At 26.4% G+C, this 27,418-nt stretch overlaps 1 protein-coding gene across 3 annotated transcripts in view; it reads left to right on the top strand.

Annotated features, from left to right (window-relative positions):
* Window positions 1-18,808, top strand: part of PIP5K59B (Phosphatidylinositol 4-phosphate 5-kinase 59B) — a 33,178-nt gene extending 14,370 nt beyond the window's left edge. The window contains exons 9-14 of one of the 3 annotated variants that reach the window (XR_012723391.1): window positions 1,889-1,951; window positions 6,082-6,162; window positions 6,315-6,689; window positions 14,230-14,533; window positions 17,157-17,297; window positions 17,407-18,808. Coding sequence is in view for 2 of the 3 variants with exons in the window: in XM_075312525.1 (XP_075168640.1) it covers window positions 1,889-1,951; window positions 6,082-6,162; window positions 6,315-6,689; window positions 14,230-14,533; window positions 17,125-17,297; window positions 17,407-17,510 (1,100 nt within the window). In the remaining variant the exon portion in view is untranslated. Of the gene's footprint in view, window positions 1-1,888; window positions 1,952-6,081; window positions 6,163-6,314; window positions 6,690-14,229; window positions 14,534-17,124; window positions 17,298-17,406 lie in introns of all 3 variants that reach the window. The other 2 variants (XM_075312525.1, XM_075312526.1) reach the window with 2 other exon arrangements.
* The last annotated feature ends 8,610 nt before the right edge of the window (window positions 18,809-27,418 follow it).

Here is a 27,418-nt window from a genome sequence, read left to right on the forward strand (position 1 = left end):
AAAATTTTGACGAAAAATTTCTAAAAAAATAAAATTTTAACAACATTTTCTATAGAAAAAAAATGTTCACACAATATTCCATAGAAATAAAATTTTGACAACATTTTCAATAAAAATAAAAATGTTGAAAAAAGTTTCTATAGAAATAAAATTTTGACAAAAGTTTCTATAGAAATAAAATAAAATAAAATTTTGACAAAATTTTCTATAGAAATAAAATTTTGACAAAATTTTCTATAGAAGTAAAATTTTGACAAAATTTTCTATAGAAATAACATTTTGACAAAAGTTTCTATAGAAATAAAATAAAGTTTTGACAAAATTTTCTATAGAAATAAAATTTTGACAAAATGTTCTATAGAAATAAAATTTTTAAAAAATGTTCTATAGAAATAACATTTTGACAAAAATTTTCTATAGAAATAATATTTTGACAAAATTTTCTATAGAAGTAAAGTTTTTTGAGAAAAGTTTCTATAGAAATAAATTGTTGACAAAAGCCACAACAATAAAAAAACACAAAAGAATAACAGAATTTTTCTATAGAAATATAATTTTGGCAAAAGTTTCTATAGAAATAAAATAACATAAAATTTTGACTAAATTTTCTATAGAAATACAATTTTGACACAATTTTCTATAAAAAAAAATTGACAAAATTTTCTATAGAAGTAAAATGTTGACAAGATTTTCTATAGAAATAACATTTTGACAAAAGTTTCTATAAAAAAAACTTTTGACAAAAATTTTTATAGAAGTAAAGTTTTTTGACAAAAGTTTCTATAGAAATAAAATTTTGACAAATTTTTCTATAGAAAAAAAAATTGACAAAAGCCACAACAATAAAAAAAAAACAAAAGAATAACAGAATTTTTGTAGAGAAATAAAATCAAACAAAAAAAAAAACAAATACAATTTTGACAAAATTTTTTATAGAAAAACATTTTTGATACAATTTTCTATTGAAATAAAATTTTGACGAAAAATTTCTAAAAAAAAATAACATTTTAACAACATTTTCTATAGAAAAAAATTTTTCACACAATATTCCATAGAAATAAAATTTTGACAAAATTTTCAATAAAAATAAAAATGTTGAAAAAAGGTTCTATAGAAATAAAATTTTGACAAATTTTTCTACAGAAATAAAATTTTGACAAAAGTTTCTATAGAAATAAAATAAAATTTTGACAAAAGTTTCTATAGAAATAAAATAAAATAAAATTTTGACTAAATTTTCTATAGAAATAAAATTTTGGCACAATTTTCTATAAAAAAAATTTGACAAAATATTCTATAGTAATAAAATTTTGACAAAATATTCTATAGAAACAAAATTTTGACAAAATTTTCTACAGAAATAAAATTTTGACAAAATTTTCTATAGAAATAAAATGTTGACAATTTTTTCTATTGAAATAAAATTTTGACAAAATTTTCTATAGTAATAAAATTTTGACAAATTTTTCTATAGAAACAAAATTTTAACAAAAACCACAACAATAAGAAAACCCAAAAAGAATGATGGCTTCTGAATTGTATTTGGCAATGCTTAGTCATCTTACCACAATTTACAGTTAAATTTCACGTTAATGGTTCGTTTAAACATTAAAATTTATTAATATACCATAATACTATTTTCTACAGGAAACTTAGACATTTTTCGTTTCATCGCTCCTCGAAATTTAAATAAATTAAACAAAAAAAGCGCCTTGAACGCTAGAGTTTGCTCCATTCGAATTGTCATGTTGCAATCAAAATAAAACATGAATACCAACCCTGTAAAAACATGCGACATTCATAATCTCGTTTATTTTTCTTCTTTCATTTCACATTCTATAATTGTTTATATATATATATTTAATTAATAATGTCTTGCGATGCACAGTGGATCTCCCCGAGATCAAAGGAAATCATAGAAAATTTCGTACTTTGGTATCCAGTTATATAGGTAAATGATAACAATAGTTTAAATGTCAAAGAAATAAAAAACAACTAACCTCTTTTTTTTAAATTGTAATATAAATAAAACTAACTCAAAATTTCCAAATTTATATAACTCAAAATTTATAATTTTGATAAAAATATTTAGATATACAAATGACTTCCAGTTCCAAAGGTTAAGTTAAGATATTTCGAAGAGAAAAGATAAAGTGTTAAATTAGTATTAAAATTTAAAGACATTTAAATTTTTTATTAGAATATGATTGTATCAGGGGCCCAATAAGTGATTTCAAACACATACATTCCTAAATAATGTTGAAATCACGTGTTTTTCTTTTGGACAAAATTTTCTGTAGAAATAAAATTTTGACAAAATATTCTATAAAAATAAAATTTTTTACAAAATTTCCTATAGAAATAAAATTTTGACAAAATTTTCTATAGAAATAAAATTTTAATTAGGTCGAAATCCTAGTACCTTTATTTTGTATTTATTTTCATAACTTATTATGGTTTGAAATAAACTAATAATAATAAAATTTTAAGAAAATTTTCTATAGAAATAAAATTTTGACAAAATTTTCTATAGAAATAAAATTTTGGCAAAATTTTCTATAGAAACAAAATTTTTACAAAATTTTCTATAGAAATAAAATTTTGAAAATTTTCTATATAGAAATAAAATTTTAACAAATTTTCTAAAGAAATAAAATTTTAACAAATTTTCTAAAGAAATCAAATTTTGACAAAGTTTTCTATAGAAATCAAATTTCGACAAAATTTGCTGTATAGAAATAAAATGTTGACAAAATTTGCTGTATAGAAATAAAATTTTGACAAAATTTTCTATAGAAATAAAATTTTGACAAAATTTGCTGTATAGAAATAAAATTTTGACAAAATTTTCTATAGAAATAAAATTTTAACAAAAATTTTTATAGAAATAAAATTTTGATAAAATTTTCTATAGAAACAAAATTTGGACAAAATTTTCTATAGAAATAAAATTTTAATTAGGTCGAAAACCTCAGTTGTTAATACCTTTATTTTGTATTTATTTTCATAACTTATTATTATTTGACAAAATTTTCTATAGAAATAAAACTTTGACAAAATTTTCTATAGAACCAAAATTTTTACAAACTTTTCTATAGAAATAAAATTTTGAAAATTTTCCATAAAGAAATAAAATTTTAACAAATTTTCTAAAGAAATAAAATTTTAACAAATTTTCTAAAGAAATAAAATTTTAACAAATTTTCTAGAGAAATCAAATTTTGACAAAATTTTCTATAGAAATCAAATTTCGACAAAATTATTTTAATTATTTAATTAGGTCGAAAATTTCAATTGTTAATACTTTTATTTTGTAGTTATTTTCATAACCTATTATGATTTTAAATAAACTAATAATAATAAAATTTTAAGAAAAATTTCTATAGAAATAAAATTTTGACAACATTTTCTATAGAAATAAAATTTTTGATAAAAATTTTTATAGAAATAAAATTTTTATAAAATTTTCCTTAGAAATAAACTTTTGACAAAATTTTCTTTAGAAATAAACTTTTGACAAAATTTTCTATAGAAATAAAATTTTGACAAAATTTCATCTATAGAATTAAAATTTTCTATAGAAATAAACTTTTGACAACATTTCATCTATAGAAATAAAATTTTGACAAAATCTTCTAAAGAAATAGGTTAAGTTAGGTTAGGTTAGGTGGCAGCCGGATGTATCAGGCTCACTTAGACTATTCAGTCCATTGTGATACCACATTGGTGAACTTCTCTCTTATCACTGAGTACTGCCCGATTCCATGTTAAGCTCAATGACAAGGGACTTCCCTTTTATAGCCGAGTCCGAACGGCGTTCCACATTGCAGTGAAACCAGTTAGAGAAGCTTTGAAACCCTCAGAAATGTCACCAGCATTACTGAGGTAGGATAATCCACCGCTGAAAAACTTTTTGGTGTTCGGTCGAAGCAAGAATCGAACCCACGACCTTGTGTATGCAATGCGGGCATGCTAACCATTGCACCACGGTGGCTACCGATGTATCAGGCTCACTTAGACTATTCAGTCTATTGTGATACCACATTGGTGAACTTCTCTCTTATCACTGAGTGCTGCCCGATTCCATGTAAAGCTCAGAGACAAGGGACCTCCTTTTTATAGCCGAGTCCGAACGGCGTTCCACATTGCAGTGAAACCACTTAGAGAAGTTTTGAAACCCTCAGAAATGTCACCAGCGTGGTGCAATGGTTAGCATGCCCGCCTTGCATACACAAGGTCGTGGGTTCGATTCCTGCTTCGACCGAACACCAAAAAGTTTTTCAGCGGTGGATTATCCCACCTCAGACAAACTTTTTGGTGTTCGGTCGAAGCAGGAATCGAACCCACGACCTTGTGTATGCAAGGCGGACATGCTAACCATTGCACCACTGTGGCTCCCGAAAAAGAAAGAAATAAAGAAATAAAATTTTGACAAAATTTCCTCTATAGAAATATAATATTGACAAAACTTTCTATAGAAAAAAAATTTTGGCAAAAATTTCTATAGAAATAAAATTTTGACAAAATTTTCTATAGAAATAAAATTTTAACAAAGTTTCTATAGAAATAAAATTTTGACAAAATTTTCCTATAGAAATAAAATGTTGACAAAATTTTCTATAGAAATAAAATTTTGACAAAATTTCATCTATAGAAATATAATATTGACAAAATTTTCTATAGAAATAAAATGTTGGCAAAATTTTTCATAGAAATAAAATGTTGACAAAATTTCCTATAGAAATAAAATTTTGACAAAATTGTCACCATTCTATGGTTGTTGTTGGTTGTTAAGTTAGGTTCATTGACTTTCAGACTGTTGATGATATGCTATGGTATGGAAGGAAAAGGGCGAATGGGAAAATGAAAATAGGGGTTTTAATTTACAAACAGTTTATTTTTATTTTATTCCTATAGATATAAAATTTTGACAAAATTTTATGTAGAAATTAAATTTTGACAAAATTTTCTGTAGAAATTAAATGTTGACAAAATTTTCTGTAGAAATAAAAATTTGACAAAATTTTCTATAGAAGAAAAATTTTTACAAAATTTTCACTATTCTGTGGTTGTTGTTGGGTAAGTAGGATTACCTGTATTTTTGATGGCGAAGAGACTGTTGATGGTTTCAGTTAGGTTCAGTGACTTTCAGACTGTTGATGTTATACTATGGTATGGAAGGAAAAGAGCGAATGGGAAAAAGACAAAATTTTCTATAGAAATAAAATTTTAACAAAGTTTCTAAAGATATAAAATTTTGACAAAATTTTCTGTAGAAATAAAATTTTGACAAAATTTTCTATAGAAATAAAATTTTGACAAAATTTTCTATATAGAAATAAAATTTTGACAAAATGTTATTTCACTTATGTTCACTGTATACTATGGTATACTTATGGAAAAATGGGTCTTAGGTTTCGAAGGGATTTAAAATGAACCGTTATAACTTCTTCACTTTTGCTTCTTTTAACTGACCAATGAGCCAGCAACTCGAAATCTGAACACAAATGCTAATTCATTACACCTTCATTCATTCAAGAAAGGAAAAGGGCGAATGGGAAAATGAAAATATGGGTTTTAATTTACAAACAGTTTAAGCAACTTTTAAGTAATTAATAATTTTATACAAATTATTGTTTTGACCGAAATAAATTCATTTCAATTCATTAAAAATTTCAATTTATTCAATTATTTTTAATTCAATAGTTATGTCGCAAATAAATAAAAATTCTGAAACAACTGCTTTAGGAACTGGAAGTGTTGAAAATAATCGAAACAAAAAATCAGGTGATAATTTTGTAATTTAGTATATACATATATCATATCGAAATCATTAATAAATCATATTAAATCACATTTAAAAGCATTCTGAATATTTTGCGTGCTTTTTTAGTTAAATAATATGAATTGATAGAAATGAAAAATGAAAAAAAAATCCAAGCAAAATTCAAATGCTAATCAAAATTACAAATTTATTTCTCGCCTCTTCTAATGCAACTGCAACAACGCTAAACAAAAATCTATTTTGTGGCTGGTGTCTACACTCGAAAAAAAATCGAACAAAACAAAACAATCTTATAGCTCTGAAGCATTCACCATCGAAACGAAAAAGTCTTTCGAAAGCTATACAAAGGTCCATTGACAGTGAAAATGAGGCAAGAGGTAAAGACACATGACACAACAAAACTACTCCTTCTTCTTCTTCTTATTTTCTTGTAATAAACCCCTAAAATTCCCCCACTTTCTCTAACAAACACTTGAACCCCCTTAAAGACCTAAATGCTAATTTTACGATATTTAATTTCAAAACGCAGATCATGGTCATACTCACCATCCACCTACATCGACGGTTCAACAATTCAAAAAATCACATGTCACCTCCAGTGCTAAAGGAGCAGCGACGTCTGCGGCGGCAGCGGCGTCGTCAACGACTGGTGGAGCTACCACATCACACTCAGCTAATACACTTAAATCTATCGCTGCTCCTCCAGTAAAACAACGTACACCAGCCGGTAGCGGTTCCACATCGAATAGCGGTGGCGTTGGTAGCACACTAAAGGCCAAAGTTCCCCCACCGGTACCGCCAAGAGGTTCACCACGCAAACGAGGCGATAGTGATACCTATCAACAGCAGTCCCAATTGCATCACGAAGGAGGAGGCTCTACGCGAGCCCTTTCCATTACGCCAGGTATAGCAAATATAACGAAACTGAAAAAACATAGAACCAAAGAGAAAAACCCAAATTCCTCGCACAATGACAACAAGAACATCAACGGTGACCCTAGAGACGACAAGGACTTGCTACAGGTTCCCATCAAAGATATACCCTTACCGCGTTTTGGAGAGCAGCGTTCGCCCAGCAATGTGCGTGACTGGTTGGAATTGCACGATCTCTTCGAAGGCATTGGGGGTGGCGGCGAAAGTCCCGTAAAAGGGAAAGCCAAACCGCCGCCCATACCACCACCTCCGCCCCAAATAACGGCGCTGCAAAAGCTTAGGCGCAAAGACTCAGTGAGATCAACCGCTTCTAGTTCTTATTCAGCAGCTAGATCACGCATTTCTCATGCTCGCCCGCTAAATCATGTCGATATATTCCACCAGCGACAAAATAATATCATCGCCGGTAGACGTCCATCTGTGGCCACATCCATTGTGCATAGTTTCCCACCCATACCATCCGAAATTAGTAACGATTTTAGTATACCCCAGACGAGCAATCGCCGTGAACAGCGTCAAAGTAGGGCCCTAAAGAAGCGTGAGAAACGCATGCAGTATTTACAATACGCCGATATGGCCTTGGCCGAAGATGAACCCTATGAGGATAATCTTTTGCAGTCGATGCATGCCTTTATTGAAGTTAAACAGGAACTGGAAAAATCCCATAAAGTGCGAAGGCCTAGAAAATCCATTCCCCTAGATAATGGGGACACGGGAGAGGATAGACCAGCAGTGGATTTGAGTGAACAATACTCTATGGAGGTGGCCTCTTCGAAACGCTCGATTAACGATGAGAGCCACAATGGTGGCGGTGGCGTCATTGACGATCAAAAAGTCAGTAGTAGCCGCAAATATCGATATTATCCTCATACACGATGGGATCAAGATCAGCGTGATACGAAACCACAAAAGAAAAAGAATCGAACGAAAACGACAAATAACGAAGACGATACGATAGTGACGAAGACTAATGCGAAATCGAATATGACCGATGGCTTTCCATCTAATTATAGCCTATATCCCCCACTTAGTAGTAGACGTAGTAGTTTTGTTGAATTTTAGTTCTTGTTGTTGTTGTTGCTCTACTCTTGTTTGATTGGTTGTTTTGTTGTTTGTTGTTATCTACGTCCTTATACCGCCCCTTCCCTCCCCCAACATCATGATATCTCCCACATATATTTTGTCCTACATTATAGTTTATCAGCTTTTGCTGCATTAAAGCTTTTTCATTTCATAATTTTTAGTTTACTGAGAATTTTGCGAAAATATTCATATGGGTCATTCCATGGAAAAATCGTATCAGAAAAATATGAAAAAATTAAATAGGTTTCGATTTTCTTAATGAAATCGGAAATCAATTTAAAGAAACTAACATAATAACTTATTTCCATATTAAAAATTAAAGTTGGATGGTAATTTATTCTAGTCGATGGCAAACAGCATTGGAAATTTTAGTCGATCGGAGCCTATGCTATCGGTGGCGTAGTCGAGTGCGGCGGCTAACATCGGCGGAGCTGCTCGGCGGCTTTACTCTCTGTTTGTGTTCTATCATGATAAAAATAATTAACATAACAGGTACACGGACGAAAAAGACTGTTTTTCATATGTTTGGGTATAAAAATTATATGTTTGGAACTCAAATTTTTTAACACAATATTTTTAAGTGCAAGCATATAATGTTCATAAACTAGCATAATATGTTTGGGACATATATGTTAATATGTTAGAACATATTATATTTGGGACATAAAGTGTTTGTAAATATAATATGCTTAGATGAAAACATATATTAATTTAGAAATAGCCTATAAACATATTTGTGTTTAGAAAGAGAGACCTAGAGAGTATGCTACAAGTAAAATAATGGAAGTTACCAATTGGCGCCTTAAAAATATATCCGCACAAAGAAAAATTCATTAAAATTTTTTCTACCAGTGTATGCCCTAAAGTGAAACACAATATGTTTGAACAATACAAACAATATTTTGTTTGGACCAATCCTGAAAATATATATGCTTGAAGCAAAATGTGTTTGGGGTATATCTTACAGAAGCGATTTTTTTTAGGGTGTAGCCGTAGTATTAAACTAACAATTTTCAAGTGCATCGATTGTATGATTTATTAGTGAAAACCCGCCAGTGTTGCCAAGTTGAGTTTTGATAAAGTGATAAATTTCATTCACGATAGCTATTTATTGTGATTAATTGATTCAATAAGATGAAATTAATGGTCAATTTCTCATATTCGAAACGAATGCTTTCGTTCGACTAAGATGTTAAAACAGCTGAATTTATTTAAAAAAACACATTTCTTAAACAGAAAATATTTATTACACAGAAAAAACAGTAAACTACATTATGGGAAAAATGAATTATCTCGTGCGAAAATTTAACTAAATTGTATTCCAAATTTTGAGATTCATTAAATTAACGAACATTTTCCGACATTTTTGGATTTTTAACTACCATTTGCATATCGTAAATGGTTTTCTCGAAAAGCAAAAATGAACTAAAAATAAAGAAAAAATCGTAAGTGCCAGAACATTCCCATTTTAAGTATGCTGCAGTTCATTCTTACTATTTTTGAGATAAGTGTACGAAACTTTTTCTGTTTTAGTTAGAATTGAAATAATTTGTATGTCATTGAAATTTTACTGTCATTTACTTCATAAATTTTTTGAGACATACTTGGAATAAATAAAAAATCGTTTGGCTGGGGAATATTTCTTACAAATTAAAAAAAAAAACTAAAACAAAATAAAATTTTTGCAATAAATATTAGTTCATTTTAGCATCAGTTTTACAACAGACGTTTTTCTTTTTCTGTATATTCTTTGACAAATGTGTACATACATTAAAATATATAATTTTACTCGTCGTTTTTAAACAGCTGATGCCAGTGTTGTGCAATTTTTCAGATGTTCTGAATAAACGAGTACAATGTTTTCTTTTAGTCCATCACGACTTGGTTATCCAGGACTAAAAGAAAACAACGCTTATGTAGAGCAGAACATCAGTCCACACTTCACCGATATTGCAACACTGAACTTTGATAAATTGACGCTTTTGCCGAACTATAATAGCAGTTTATTGTGAATGAACAGCTGTTCTAACACACACAGGGCATAGACCAAGGAATGTATAGACATCTCAAGTGAATTCACCATGGTTTTGTTTATTTGCAGAGCGCAGTCATTACACTCAATTGCGCAGTCAAGTGACTCAATTTCTTTTTGGAAAACAAGAATTACCGTACAAAGCAGCCAATTTGCATTACAAAAAAGGTGTGAATGGATCAAATTTTATAAGCTTTTACAATATTTTGTGTTTCATCAAGAGAACAAAGGAAAGAAAACAAAAATAAAGCCAAATTAAAAAATCACTCAATTGCAGACGAAAAAGAGCCCTCTACGGTGTGCAGACAAACTACAGCTCTGTGAATTCATTTGAGATGTCTTATATTTAATTGGTCTATGCACAGGGTGTTTTCTTCTCTTGTAAAAAAAAAAATTTTTGCATTTTGCCCGAAATATTACCTTTTTAAATTCTTTTCTGAAAAAAAAACAGACAAAAGTACGAAAAGGCTTCGAATTCTGTTGTGAAAATAGTGCCACACATAGAGGCAAATTGCTGCAATTTTCAGAACTGCCGACAAACGAGAGTGATGCGATTGCCCTGTTTGCTTTGAACACTGAACTGTGATACTTCGAACACTGAACTGTGATAAATTTACGCTTTTGCCGAATTATGATAGCAGTTTATTGTGAATGTTCTAACACACACAGGGTGTTTTCTTCTCTTGTAATTTTTTTTTTTTTTGCATTTTGCCCGAAATATTACCTTTTTAAATTCTTTTCTGAAAAAACAAACAAAAGTACGAAAAGGCTTCGAATTCTGTTGTGAAAATAGTCCCAGACATAGAGGCAAAGTGCGGCCATTTTCAGAACTGCCGACAAACGAGAGTGATACGATTGCCCTGTTTGCTACTTTGAATTCTTTTCTGCCCGCTGAAATGATAGCATTTTTACAGGTTGCTGGCAACATTGTAAAAATGCGCATTCCCTACAGCCAAGTGGAGGCAAAGCACTTTTTTCAGAAAGAAAACACCATAAGATTTTCGGCGTTACTAAACGTTCGAACCGCGTTTTTCGGGAAAGTATTTTTTTATTGAATTTAATGAATGGACTTGCTAAATTCAGATAATGTCGAATCTTGTTGATTCGTCAATGGTATATAACAACCGAAATGTGTTCACACGGCTCCAACGTAGCTTTCCAAATGTTTAAAATTATAATTCGACGTTAAACTCGATGAAAATTCGATATATAAAATTACATCAGGTGATCTTTCGTAGACTCAAATTCAGGTACATTGAAGACGATGTTCGGAAAATCACTACGTTCGTGCAACTGAAGGAACTCCTTCGCATTCTCAAGTCTACACCGATAGAAAAATGTTTGTAATATTAAAGTAAGCAATACAATTGAGCTAAGTACACCAAAAAGAAAGTGAACCCACCGTGGAAGAAAATGTAGGTTTATTTTAGAAAATTTTAACTAAAATAGTTTTCTAATTGCTACATGTTACAAATAAGTTTATATTTTTTGTCAAATTGAAGAAAATTTTTTAAAAATAATTATTTTTTTTCTGTTGTTTAAGAAAATTTATGTTGAAAGAAAAAATTGGATTTAAAAACTGTTAAAATGTCTTTAGCGCTGTACAAAGTTCAAGACCGCGTTCTCATTTGAGAGATTTATGATCTCAATTTAAGCAAACTTGTGTCATTTTAAGAAAATATGAACTAATTTATTTTTTAGTAAAATTGTGCACTATATTTGTATACAACTTTTTATCTTATTTTTAGTTAACGTCATTAAAGTTAGCAAAAAATTATTCAAATAAGGAACATTTACTCATATTGTGCAAAATTTAACTAAAATCAACTAATCTTCATAAACTAAAATAAAGTTCAATTGGCATTAGAGCCCCTTTTTCTGGGTGTAAATATAATGAAACTGTTCATTATTGTTATTATTTTTGTATTAAATTAATCGAAAATTTTCATACGGATAATGAAAATTTTCATTCTCGCAAAGAAAAATTTTCGTTATGTCAATGAAAATGTCGTTGGCTTAATTTTAAATGAAATTTTCTACCTGTTTAAGTTAGTTATAGTGATCATTATTACAAACTCACAATTCTGTCCATTCCCTGCAAACATTGAATTTTTGAATTTAACGGCACTTCTGAGAAAACAGTCGTATACGATATCCAAAACGCGTCGCAAAAGTGCCATCACTATTGAGAAGTTGTACCACTCCAAGTTATTACAAAAAAGTATCGCATGAGTGCAATTATTAGGTGTCTTTTTAGATAAATTTAGAACGACGCCAATAAGAGCCCCTTCAAACTATTAGACAAAATGCATTTTAAGATAGCTGTAAAAGCATCATTTTGATCAAATAAAATACGATTCTTTAAATGTTATTAATTTCAATAAATATTTATAAATTACTCCAGGTATTAATAAAAACACATTGAATATAATGCCTTAAAAAAATAATTATATTGATTTATAAATTTCAATTCTGCTATATTCAGCTGATGCTCCAGCATCTATCAGTGTTTATTCTTAACGAAGGCAAAGTGTCTGGAAAAATATCTGAAAAACTATCACTTTATTCCATTTGGAAAGTTGAAAATTGTTCACCAATATACACCCAGAAAAAAGGGGCTCTAATACCAACTGAACTTTATTTTAGTTCATGAAGATTAGTTGATTTTAGTTAAATTTTGCACAATATTAGTAAATGTTCCTTATCTGAATAATTTTTTGCTAACTTTAATGACGTGAACTAAAAATAAGAAAAAAAGTTGTATACAAATATAGTGCACAATTTTACTAAAAAATAAAATAGTTCATATTTTCCTAAAATGGCAGAAGTTTGCTTAAATTTAGTTCATAAGTATCTCAAATGAGCAAATTTTACTAAAATTGTACATGTCATTTTACAATTTTTAAATCCAATTTTTTCTTTCAACATATGAAATTTTCTTAAACAAGAGAAAAAATTAATTATTTTTAATAAATTTTCTTAAATTTGACAAAAAGTATTAATTTATTTGTAACATGTTGCAATTAGAAAATTATTTTAGTAAAAATTTTCTAAAATAAACCTATATTTTCTTTCACGGTGGGTTCACTTTTTTTGTGTGTACCTTTCACAATTTTAAGCGTAATAACTACGTTTTCAGCACTTTTCGTTTTTATTTAAATAAATTATAATAATCTAATTGCGCTTGGTGTTTCACAAAATATTAAATGACTCTTATAACAACAGTGATGGCATTATACGTTCATGTACATTTCGTACTTTTTGATACGCTTCCCCCATCACTATTGGCGATTGTTGTAGTATCACTTACTTTGAAATGCTGGCAGGGTTGTGATACCATTGTGGAGATATTTATAGTCGAACTTTTTGTTTTCTAAAAAACCGGACTTTTTTCCGAAGCCCGAAAACCCGTCATCATCGATTCAACCGGTTTTCACAAAAACGCGTAATTTTCAAAAGCTATAAAAAATAATTCCATAATTTATAAAAATACGAAAGTATTTTTTACGGTGCTTTATTATAATATCCAGATCTGATTGGCATTGAATTTAAAATTTTACATTGAAAATGAAAAGTGAGTTTATTAAAAAAAATCAGTGTAAAAATATAAAGTCGTCTACCGATTTTCATCCACCGGCTTTGATCACTCTAAATATGTTCCATCCTTTCAAATCCATTTGATTATCTCCACCGGATGGATTTCAAGCCTTCACTTGATGGACAATTTTAAATATTTTCGCATTATTTTTGGACTACCACCATGTCACATGGCTACGCTACCGGTATTATTATAACGATTTACAGTGTCATACACTAACATTATGTTTGCTGCGATGTGTTTGAGCTCTTCAACAATAGCCAGCCGGTTGTGATATACAAACCAATCATACTATTACTCTTGAGACCCAACACGATCAACTCTCTTTTTATATAATCTAAGGTGTAAATGCTTTTGGTGGACTGTAAATGTACGTGATGTGAGGTCAAGGACCGTTATTTCTGGGTTCGATACTTATTTCAAAATTGCTCGGTGTCCTAAATTTCCTCCACTTATGGGAGGTGTATTTTTTCTAATTTTAAGAATTTATTATATACATATATATTATTTTTAAAATGTTTCCAATGAAACTAAAGTTTCATTAACAACAAAAATACTTTAAACATTTGTCATATATATGTATTTTGACATGGAATGCTTCTCATATCATTTAATAAACATTTCCCCTCATTAAATCCTTTGTAATTATTTTGAGTGTTTTTATTTTTATTTATTTTTATAAAAAAAAAATCTTATTAGTTTTTTTATGATATTAGGCATTATTAGAGAAATGTTGAATTTATTTTCAAAATATTCATCTGGTATTTATATCTCTCATCTAATTGTATCTATCGCTAGGCACAACACCATCATGCAGTTCAACACCACCCCCTGCCTTCGATGATATATCCGAGGATAATAGTTATAACAAGCATAGTTCCTCAACGACTTCGAGGCGTTCACATAAACATCACCACCAACAACACCAACAGTCCTCATCGTCGTCCCATCAACACCACCATCACCACCACCATCAACAGCAGCAGCAGCAACATTACCATCAAAACGATGGGTTATCCACGTCATCGTATCACGATCGAAAAATGAATGTGGGTCCAGCCTATCGAAGTTCATCATCATCACAAAAGGATGATATGGTCAGGTATGTGGTTAATGGAATTTTATTATTATTATTTTTATTTATTTTTATCTAAACTTCGACTATTTCCAATATTATTCTTCTTTATTCTATAATAAATAAGAAAAGTAGTTTAAATATTTTATTTTTTTTTAACACAAACAAAATTAAAATTGGAAAAATTTCGTATTATTGTCGATTTGATCTAGAGTGAGGATTAAATTTTTATTTTACCTTAATTTTAATTTTACCTTAAGAAAAAAATTAAGGGAAATATCTATAGCCGATTTAACTTTATTTAGTTCAAAATTAGAGTTAATTTAATTAAATTGTTTAAAATTTGAGAAAAATTTCCTTTATCTTTATTTTATATTATTGTTTTAATTTTTGGTTATTATTTTGATAATGACGCCTAAGATTTCGGTATATTTTTATCAAAGATATTTCACAAAAATTTTGCTAAAGTTTTATTCCTATAGAAAATTTTGTCAAAATTTTATTTCTATAGAAAATTTTATCAAAATTGCATTTCTATAGAAAATTTTGTCAAAATTTTATTTCTATAGAAAATGTTGTCAAAATTTTATTTGTATAGAAATTTTTTTCAAAATTTTAGTTCTATTGATTTTTCTTTTCAAAACTTGTTTTCTATTGGAAATTTTGGCAAAATTTGATTTCTATAAAAAATGTTGTCAAAATTTTATTTTTATAGAAAATTTTGTCAAAATAATATCTCTTTAGAATTTTTTTTTAATTTTATTTCTATTTCTCTTTAGAATTTTTTTTTTTCAAAATTTTATTTTTATAAAAAATTTTGTTAAAATCTTATTTCTATTTAAAATTTTCTTAAAATTTCATTTCTATAGAAAATTTTGTCAAAATTGTATTTTGTCAAAATTTTATTTCTATAGAAAATTTTGTCAAAATTTTATTTCTATAGAAAATTTTGTCAAAATATTATCTCTTTAGAAGTTTTTTTCAACATTTTATTTCAATAGAAAATTTTGTCAAAATTTTATTTCTATAGAAAATTTTCTTAAAATTTTATTTCTATAGAAAATTTAGTCAAAATTTTATTTCTATAGAAAATTTTCTCAAATTTTATTTATATAGAAAATTTTGTCACAAATTTATTTCTATAGCAAATTTTGTCAAAAAATTATTTTTATAGAAAATTTTGTCAAAATTTTATTTCTATAGAAAATTTTCTCAAATTTTAGTTCTATGGAAAATTTTGTCAAAATATTATTTCTATAGAAATTTTTTTCAAAATTTTGTTTCTATAGAAAATATTCTATAGAAAATATTCTTAAAATTTTATTTATATAGATTTTTTTTTTTCAAAATTTTAATTCTATAGAAAATTTTGTCAAAATTTTAGTTCTATGGAAAATTTTGTCAAAATTTTAGTTCTATAGAAAATTTTGTCAAAATTTTGTTTCTATAGAAAATATTCTTGAAATTTTATTTATATAGAATTTTTTTTTTCAAAATTTTAATTCTATAGAAAATTTTGTCAAAATTTTAGTTCTATGAAAAATTTTGTCAAAATTTTAGTTTTATGGAAAAGTTTGTCAAAATTTTATTTCTATAAAAAATTTCGTTTCTATAGGAAATTTTCTTAAAACTGTATTTAAATAGAAATTTTTTTTTCAAACTTTTATTTCTATAGAAAATTTTGTTAAAATTTTATTTCTATAGAAAACTTTGTCAAAATTTTATTTCTATAGAAAATTTTGTTAAAATTTTATTTCTATAGAAAATTTTGACAAAATATTATTTCTAAAGAAAATTTTGTCAAAATTTTATTTCTATAGAAAATTTTGTCAAAATTTTATTTCTATAGAAAATTTTGTCAAAATATTATTTCTAAAGAAAATGTTGTCTAAATTTTATTTCTATCGAAAATTTTGTCAACATTTTATTTCTATAAAAAATTTTGTCAACATTTTATTTCTATCGAAAATTTTGTTAAAATGTTATTTCTATCGAAAACTTGATCAAAATTTTATTTCTATCGAAAATTTGTCAACATTTTATTTCTATAGAATGTTTTGTCAACATTTTATTCTATAGAATGTTTTGTCAACATTTTATTTCTATAGAATGTTTTGTCAAAATTTTATTTCTATAGAATATTTTGTCAAAATTTTATTTCTGTAGAAAATTTTTTTAAAATTTTATTTCTATAGAAAATTTTGTCAAAATTTTATTTCTATTGAATTTGTGAAGTATCTCTTATTTGGAGATAAATATGTCATCGTGTCACTGACATGACAAATTTTCTCTCGTGAGATCAAATCGACATTAATCTCCAAAAAAGGTCTTTTTCAATTTCCGTTTCCTTTTTGTTATGAATTTAACTCTCTTTAATACTGCACCTGTTTGTAAAATTAATTAAGCACTTTACATAATCAAATCAAAACATTCCCACACACATACAATGAGAAAGCCCTGGCACACACATACACATACATATATATCAAGAGAAGTATTTTTAAAGAATATATTTTTGAAGTATCATGGAATGGAATGACGAAAATTCTATTGAATGTGATCTGCTCATTAACTCATCCGGTAGTTGAAATGAATTCTATTTGTATCTGTGATTTTAGTGTTTCCGAAATACATTTAGACACCTATTTAGCCGTAGATACATCATCCAGTAGTCACTATGGTTCAAGGGGCGGTCTAGCCTGGACACCACCAGCATCTGGTGAAGGTTCAACACCCACATGGACCGAGGGAACGCCCAGTTTTACGGATTCCAGTTCCAGCGGTGACTTTGGTAAGTGAGATTAAGGCAATTTGCCATAAACCCCAACTCGAAACACTTACATATCCAAAAACCCACACATTTTTAATGTTATCATCAGATAATAATTCCTTGATTTCAGAACATTTTTCGCCAATAAACTCTTCGAAAATGGATCGTTATAAGCCAACAGTAGAGGATGCCATAAATTCCTTGTCGGCAGAAATTGTAAATGATCGTCATTGAATAGTTAGAGATGGTAAACGAAATGAAAAATTGAGATGATGATGATGATGATGAAGACGCCCAAATCAAAAGTCCCCCAGTGAGGAGAAGTATGAATGGTTTTCAAGGGTTTGCTATTCCATCATACAGAGAAAACCAGGATTTTTCACCAAGCATATACAAGATTTTTTTCGATGAAAGGAAAGTTCTAAACAAATATTCATTTTAAATGAATTGTGTTCATCCTATCTAACATAAAGTGAAGCCTATTTCTAAGTCAGATGTATGAAATAATTAAGCTTAAAGTAGGGACTGGACACATAAGACATGTTTCACTAAAATTGAGCTAATGGAAAAATCCATTGATACAATGATAATAATATGATAATATGATAATGTGCATTATGAAATATGAAAATGTGCATTAATTGAATGAAATTGTTCGTAATACACAAATATTAGTGGATCACCACACAACCATGGCAGTAGTCAATAAGCGAAAACTTTTTACGTCTATTTCCATATAGTCAACGGCTAGACTCATTCATAACGCAGCAAATTATTTTTTCTGATTCAATTACGACATTAATTGATCCAATTAATATTTAATTGAAATTGTTTCAATTACGAAAATGATAGTATCAATCACAGACTTATTTAGGAATAAAAAATATACTTGATTAAAAAATTAATTGATTTATTTTGGCATTTTTAAACAATTTTTTGATTAGTTCTAATAAAATTTTAATTGATTTTAGTCGCAAACGTCAACTAACTTTTTAATTGAGGGAATTAATTATTTGTTGTTTTTTAATTTATTTATTTATAATCATTCTACCTTATGATGACATAATTTCCTTGGAAAGGTTCTGCTACTACTGGATGGAAACAAGTCCAATGATGTTCCGGATGGCGCATACAAATGATGCATCCAGTCAGTGTTGCCTTTGTGCCAAATTTTTCACTTTTTCAAGCGGTGATACTTTTGTGCCACTAAATGCCATATTTTTTACATTTTTGTGCCACCTTTTTCCCATAAAGCTTTCAATGGATACCGCCCAAAATAATGCAAGAAAAAATTGCTATACATAGTGGACTTGATTATTTCAGGGAATGGTTTTCAATTAAATGAAGATAAAATGTTTGATGTGTTAGTGAGGACAATAATAGAAAATGTCATTTCAGAATTCTATATAAAACATTGATATAAATACGTTTAGCTATTACTTGTTCTATATGAACAAGTGTATCACTTTTTTGAAATTAGTGTGCTACCATTTATTGGGAGTGCCACTTTTTTGTGTACCACTTTTCAGAAATTCTCGTCTGTGAAAAATTTTATTTTTCAAAATTTTCTCAAAATTTTATTTCTATATAGGAAATTTTGTCAAAATTGTATTACTATAGAAAATTTTGTCAAAATTTTATATCTATAGACAGTTTTGGCAAAATGTTATATCTATCGAAAATTTTGGCAAAATTTTATTTCTATAGAAAATTTTGTCAAATTTTTATTTCTATAGAAAATTTTGTCAAAATTTTATTTCTATATAGAAAATTTTATCGCCATTTTATTTCTGTAGAAAATTTTGTCAAAATTTTATTTCTATAGAAAATTTTGTCAAAATTTTATATCTATAGAAAATTTTGTCAAAATTTTATATCTATAGAAAAGTTTGGCAAAATTTTATTTCCATAGAAAATTTTGTCAAATTTTTATTTCTATAGAAAATTTTGTCAAATTTTTATTTCTATAGCAAATTTTGTCAAATTTTTATTGCTATAGAAAATTTTGTCAAAATTTTTTTTCTATATAGAATTTTTTTTCAAAATTTTATTTCCATTTAGAAAATTTTGTCAAAATTTTATCTAATTATACAATTATTTCTCGAGCTTTATGGACAGATATAGATTAAGGAACATGGTTAATAGAGCCATTGAAAAGAAAACGCCATGTTTCTTAATCTATATCTGTCCATAAAGCTCGAGAAATAATTGTATAATTAGATATAATGCATTTGGACGTCAATTGCCTGTTTTCGGTATCAGGCTAACATGAAATATCAAAATTTTATTTCTATAGAAAATTTTGTCAAATTTTATTACTATAGAAAATTATGTCAAAATTTATTTCTCTAGAAAATTTGGTTGAAATTTTATTTCTATAGAAAATTATGTCAAAATTTATTTCTATAGAAAAATTTCTCCAAATTTAAATTCTATAGAAAATTTGGTCAAAATTTTATTTCTATAGAAAATTTTTGTCAAAATTTTATATTTATAGAAAATTTAATTACTGTAGAAAATGTTGTCAAAATTTTATTTCTATAGAAAATTATGTCAAAACTTTATTTCTATAGAAAATTTGGCTGAAATTTTATTTTTATAGAAAATTATGTCAAATTTTATTTCTATAGAAAACTTTCTCCAAATTTAAATTCTATAGAAAATTTGGCCAAAATTTTATTTCTATAGAACATTTTGTCAAAATTTTATATTTAACAGGTTGGCTGATAAGTCCCCGGACTGACAAATAGATGGCGTCGCTAGTATTAAATGCATATTAGTTTTATATAGTACCAACCTTCAAATGATTCGTGACGTCTGTAAGTCAATTAGTTTGTGAGATAGAGCATCTTTTGTGAAGCAACTTTTGTTATTGTGAAAATCATGGAAAAAAGGAATTTCGTGTTTTGATAAAATACTGTTTTCTGAAGGGGAAAAATATGGTGGAAGCAAAAACTTGGCTTGATAATGAGTTTCCGGACTCTGCCCCAGGGAAATCTACAATAATTGATTGATATGCAAAATTCAAGCGTGGTGAAATGAGCACGGAGGACGGTGAACGCAGTGGACGCCCGAAAGAGGTGGTTAACCGACGAAAACATCAAAAAAATTCACAAAATGATTTTGAATGACCGTAAAATGAAGTTGATCGAGATAGCAGAGGCCTTTAATATATCAAAGAAACGTGTTGGTCATAACATTCATCAATATTTGGATATGCGGAAGCTCTGTACAAATGGGTGCCGCGCGAGCTCACATTTGACCAACAACAACAACGTGTTGATGATTCTGAGCGGTGTTTGCAGCAGTTAACTCGTAATACACCCGAGTTTTTCCGTCAATATGTGACAATGGATGAAACATGGCTCCATCACTACACTCCTGAGTCCAATCGAGAGTCGGCTGAGAGGACAGACCGGTGAACCGTCTCCGAAGCGAGGAAAGAATCAAAAGTCCGCTGGCAAAGTAATGGCCTCTGTTTTTTGGGATGCGCATGGAATAATTTTTATCGATTATCTTGAGAAGGGAAAAACCATCAACAGTGACTATTATATGGCGTTATTGGAGCGTTTGAAGGTCGAAATCGCGGCAAAACGGCCCCATATGAAGAAGAAAAAAAAGTGTTGTTCCACCAAGACAACGCACCGTGCCACAAGTCATTGAGAACGATGGCAAAAATGAATGAATTGGGCTTCGAATTGCTTCCCCATCCACCGTATTCTCCAGATCTGGCCCCCAGCGACTTTTTCTTGTTCTCGGACCTCAAAAGGATGCTCGCAGGGAAAAAGTTTGGCTGCAATGAAGAGGTGATCGCCGAAACTGAGGCCTATTTTGAGGCAAAACCGAAGGAGTACTACCAAAATGGTATCACAAAATTGGAAGGTCGTTAGAATCGTTGTATCGCTCTTGAAGGGAACTATGTTGAATAATAAAAACGAATTTTGACAAAAAATGTGTTTTTCTTTGTTAGACCGGGGACTTATCAGCCAGACTGTTATATGAACAAGTGTATCACTTGTTTGAAATCTATAGAAAGTTTGTCAAAATTTTATTTCTATATAGGAAATTTTGTCAAAATTGTATTACTATAGAAAATTTTGTGAAAATTTTATACCTATAGACAGTTTTGGCAAAATGTTATATCTATAGAAAATTTTGGCAAAATGTTATTTCTATAGAAAATTTTTTCAAATTTTTATTTCTATAGAAAATTTTGTCAAAATTTTATTTTTATAGAAAATTTGGTTGAAATTTTATATCTATAGAAAATTTTGTCAAAATTTTATTTCTATATAGGAAATTTTGTCAAAATTGTATTACTATAGAAAATTTTGTCAAATTTTTATTTCTATAGAAAATTTTGTCAAAATTTTATTTCTATAACAAATTTTGTCAAATTTTTATTTCTATAGAAAATTTTGTCAAAATTTGATGTGTATAGAAAATTTTGTCAAAATTTTATTTCTATAGACATTTTTTTTAAAAATTTTATATTTATAGAAAATTTTATTACTATAGAAAATGTTGTCAAAATGTTATTTCTATAGAATATTTTCTCAAAATTTTATTTCTATAAAAATGTTGTCAAAATTTTATTTCTAGATAGAAAATTTTGTCAAAATTGTATTACTATAGAAAATTTTGTCAAAATTTTATATCTATAGACAGTTTTGGCAAAATGTTATATCTATAGAAAATTTTGGCAAAATTTTATTTCTATAGAAAATTTTTTCAAATTTTTATTTCTATAGAAAATTTTGTCAAAATTTTATTTTTATAGAAAATTTGGTTGAAATTTTATTTCTATAGAAAATTTTGTCAAAATTTTATTTCTATATAGGAAATTTTGTCAAAATTGTATTACTACAGAAAATTTTGTCAAATTTTTATTTCTATAGAAAATTTTGTCAAAATTTTATTTCTATAGACATTTTTTTTAAAAATTTCATATTTATAGAAAATTTTATTACTATAGAAAATGCTGTCAAAATTTTATTTCTATAGAATATTTTGTCGAAACTTTATTTCTATAGAAAATTTTGTCAATTATTTATTTCAATAGGAAATTTTGTCAAAATTTTATTACTATAGAAAATTTTGTCAAAATGTTATTTCTATAGACAATTTTGACAATAAATTTTATGTGTATAGAAAATTTTGTCAAAATTTTATGTGTATAGAAAATTTTGTCAAGATTTTATTTCTATAGAAAATTTTCTCAAAATTTTATTTCTATATAGAAAATGTTGTCAAAATTTTGTTACTTTAGAAAATTTTGTCAAAATTTGACTTCTTTTTAGCGAGTAACACTTTTTGTGCCACTTTTCAGAAATTCTCAACACTTATTTTTAGAGACAATTTTCGCAAAATTTTATTTCTTTTGTCAAAATTTTATTTCTACAGAAAATTTTGTCAAAATTTTATTTCTATAGAACATTTTGTCAAATTTTTATTTCTATTGAAAATTTTGGCAAAATTGTATTTCTATTGATAATGTTGTGAAAATTTTATTTTTAATGAAAATTTTGTCAAAATGTTACTTCTATATAGAAAATTTGTCAATATCTTATATCTATAGAAAGTTTTATCAAAATTTTGTGTGTATATAGAAAATTTTTTCAAAATGTTATTTCTATAGAAAATCTTGTCAAAATGTTATTTCTATAGAACATTTTGTAAAATTTTTATTTTTAATGAAAATTTTGTCAAAATTTTATTTCTATATAGAACATTAGTCAATATCTTATGTCTATAGGAAATTTTATCAAAATTTTGTGTGTATATAGAAAATTTTGTCAAAATTTATTTCTTTAGAAAATTTTATCAAAATTTTATTTCTATAGAAAATTTTGTCAAAATGTTATGTCTATAGATAATTTTGGCAAAATTTTTATTTCTATAGAAAATATTCTCAAAATTTTATTTCCATAGAAAATATTCTCAAAATTTTATTTCTATAGAACATTTTCTCAAAATTTTATTTCTATAGAAAATTTTCTTAAAATTTTATTTCTCCAGAAAATTTTGTCAAAATTTTATATCTATAGAAAATTTTGTCAAAATTTAATTTTATAGAAAATTTGTCGAAATTTTATTTCTATTAAAATTTTTCTCATAATTTTATTTATATAGAAAATTTTGTCAAAATTTTATTTCTATTGAAAATATTCTCAAAATTTTATTTCCATAGAAAATTTTCTCAAAATTTTATTTCTATAGAAAAATTTCTTAAAATTTTATTCCTACAGAAAATTTTGTCAAAATATTATTTCTATTGAAAATTTTGGCAAAATTGTTTCGCCCATCGTTATTCGCTGTGGTTATGTTTTGCACATTTAACGAAACTTTTATGAACAAATTTTGTTGGCTCAATTTTAATGAACCATTACCTAAAATGATGAGGCATAACGAAGTAAGGACTTTAAAACCACGAACAAATAAGGACGTAAGTAAGGACTTTAGCAATGACATTCAAAACTAAAAAAAGGTATCGAGAAACTCACCTAACGAATGAAATGTTATAGATATATGAATCCATAGAAAGAACAAATAATTTACATAATGATATGTTATTATGTTAAATTAACATAATTATCTTACACATACATATATAACATGTGACTATATCCATATATACATATACATGCATATATACATACGATGATTACATAGAAATATCTATACAAAAAAAAAAGAAATTTGTTCATTAACAAAATGAAAAAAAAAAAAACAAAAATCGTGTACATAAGCTAATCTACATATATACATATGTATGTATTTATTGTATTCTGTTATATACGTGTAAAGTTGTTCGAAGCAAATGTGTTTTTTTCTTCTTCGTTTTTTGAAAATATTTATATATACACTTACATATAGAAATAATTTAATAAACAAAAATATTCTAAATTAATGCCAGTAATTTGTAAGCAACATTTTTTTTTTTTTTTTGATTTGGACTCCTCCATTAATATTAATCCATTTCAGCTGTCAAAATTAATTCTATTAATACAAATTTTTTTCTTTTGAATCCAATATATTTTAATATTTACAAAATGATAAAAATTAAATAATAATTTCTTGCTATATGAAAATATCAATAATAAGCCATAGTCACTAGTCAAATATTCTTGACATATTTTTGATGTTCTTTGCTAATATGTGATTTCTTAATAAATTGTGTATTTTTTTATATGAATTATAATTAACAAACTAGAGTTAACATATAAACTAAGGTTTAATAGTCTGTGTTTCGTTTCTAAAATTTATATAAAGAAAATATATATGATATCAATTATATATATGTAACATATATAAACAAGTGTGTACGGCCGAACGTTCGGCCAGGTGGAATCTTACGTACCATCCACCATTGGATTGCGTATAAAATTTTATTTAAATCCCAAATTATTAGACAAAGAAATTTATTAGCAGACATAGTCTGAAATTAATCACTGTTTGCTGAAATAGCAACCATTACATTACACAGAAAAAAATTTCACGAAAATTTTCCAATTAAAATCTTAATTGAATTTTAAAAAATATTCAATTAAAAATTTAATTGATTCAACAAATTTTTTAATTGAAATAAAAATCAATCACACAAGTTAATAGTATCAATTAAATACTTAATTGGATAAATTAATTTTTTAATTGACTGTCAATTAATTTTTTAATTGATACTATCATTTCTGTGATTGAAGACATTTCAATTAAAAAATTAATTGGATCAATTAATTTCGTGATTGAATCAGAAAAAAATTTTTTATGTGTACGTTCTAATTTTAAAAATTGTAAACAAAAAACATTTTTTATTGTTTTGCAAAATCGTTTAGCTAACACTACTAATTCAGCAGAGCAAAATTTTTCCTATTTCAACTAACGGAAGATTGTTGTCTTTACTGACTGCTGTCCTTTTTCAGCAGACAAAAACGGCTACATGATCCAAGTTTTCCTGTAGCCTTATATTCACTATTCCGCTTACCGCAGCCCAGACTATTAAAAACTAAGCATATATGCAAAATTAGTAAATATGATATCTGTAACATGTTAATTTGTTTCATAGATTTTTTTTATATTATACATTCATCTACATTGATATCTTGATAACTGAATATATTGTACAATAACTACTAGCTACTATATTTATCTAATTGTTATTATGGTGGATATTACATTGAATTAGCAAATAAAAACAAAATAAAAAATTTACAAAAATAAAAAATGCTGATAACTGATAAATACAATGAAAGAATAAAATCCAAAAGACAGATGATTAATCAATAACTAAGTAAATAATATACTTGGGTAATTATAAGTAATTTAATTATATAACAATCTCTCTCCATATATACCCATCTTTCTCTATCTCTCTCTCTCTCTTTCAAAATCTTTCTATATACTTCTGCCCCGCCTAATCCTTTTCCCAAAACTTTTTTCTATAGCCACATTTAATATTTGTTGTGATGAAAGTAATAATATTGTATTAATATATAAAAGGTTTATTTTGAAATAAAATATAACAATAAATAAAATTAAAGGGAAATAACTAAAAAAAAAAAAAAAATAAAAATAAAAATAAAAATAAAAATAAAAGCAAATAGAAATAACAAAATTATATTGCGATATCATATTCTCTAGCTAAACAAAGGAAACGCAAAACAAATGAATAAAAAACTTTCAAGCCATATTTAATAATACGATAATTAATTTAAATAATAATTTAAAAAATATATATATACACATATATACAATACATACACTCCGTGGCAAAAAAAAAAACAAAATGAATGAATAAAAAAATGAACGATACAAAATACATAAGGGAAGTTAGATGATGTATTATTAGTAAGAAACTGTTAAATTATACATAAATAAAATATTATATTATTCTGAATTAATTTATTTAAAGAAAAATATTGAAAACAAATAAAAAATGAACTATACATAAAACTTAAAAGAGGTTTCATTTTTATAGTCTCTACACTCAATCAAGAAAAAATTTCTCAAAATTTTCTTTGTATAGCAAATTTTGTCAAACTTTTATTTCTATCGAAATTTTTTTCAAATTTTTATATCTATAGAAAATTTTGTCAAATTTTTAATTCTATAGAAAATTTTGTCAACATTTTATTTCTGTAGAAAATTTTCCCAAATTTTACTTCTTATTTAATTTCGATAGAGAACATTATCAAACTATTATTTCTATAGGAAATTTTGTCAAAATTTACTTTCTATCGAAAAATTTCTCAAAACTTTATTTCTATAGAAAATTTCATCCAACGGTTTATTTCTATAAAAAAAATTATTACTATAGAAAATTTTCTCACAATATCATTTCTATAGAAAATTCTCTAAAATGTTATTTCTATAAAAAATGTTGTCAACATTTTTACTTCTATAGAAAATTTTCTCAAAATATCACTTCTATAAAAAATGTCCTAAAAAATATATTTCTATAAAAAGTGTTCTCTAAATTTATTTCCTATAGAAAATTTTGTCAATATTTTATTTCTATAGAAAATATTGCCAAAATTTTATTTCTATAGAAAATTTTGTCAAAATTTTATATCTCTAGAAAAGTTTGTCAAAATTTTATTTCTATAGAAAATTTTGTCAAAATTTTATTTCTATAGAAAATTTTGTCAAAATTTTATTTCTATAGAAAATTTTTTAAAATTTTTTTCTATAGAAAATTTTGTCAAAATTTTATTTCTATAGAAAATTTTGTCAAAATTTTATTTCTATAGAAAATTTTGTCAAAATTTTATTTCTATAGAAAATTTTGTCAAAATTTTATTTCTATAGAAAATTTTGTCAAAATTTTATTTCTATAGAAAATTTTGTCAAAATTTTTTTCTATAGAAAATTTTGTCAAAATTTTATTTCTATAGAAAATTTTGTCAAAATTTTATTTCTATAAAAAAATTTTGTCAAAATTTTATTTCTATAGAAAATTTTGTCAAAATTTTATTTCTATAGAAAATTTTGTCAAAATTTTATTTCTATAGAAAATTTTGTTAAAATTTTATTTCTATAGAAAATTTTGTCGAAATTTTATTTCTATAGAAAATTTTGTAAAAATTTTATTTCTATAGAAAATGTTGTCAAAATTTTATTTCTATAGAAAATTTTGTCAAAATTTT

This window comes from Haematobia irritans, chromosome 5, assembly GCF_050003625.1.
Source record: "Haematobia irritans isolate KBUSLIRL chromosome 5, ASM5000362v1, whole genome shotgun sequence".
Taxonomy (NCBI): Eukaryota; Metazoa; Arthropoda; class Insecta; order Diptera; family Muscidae; genus Haematobia; species Haematobia irritans.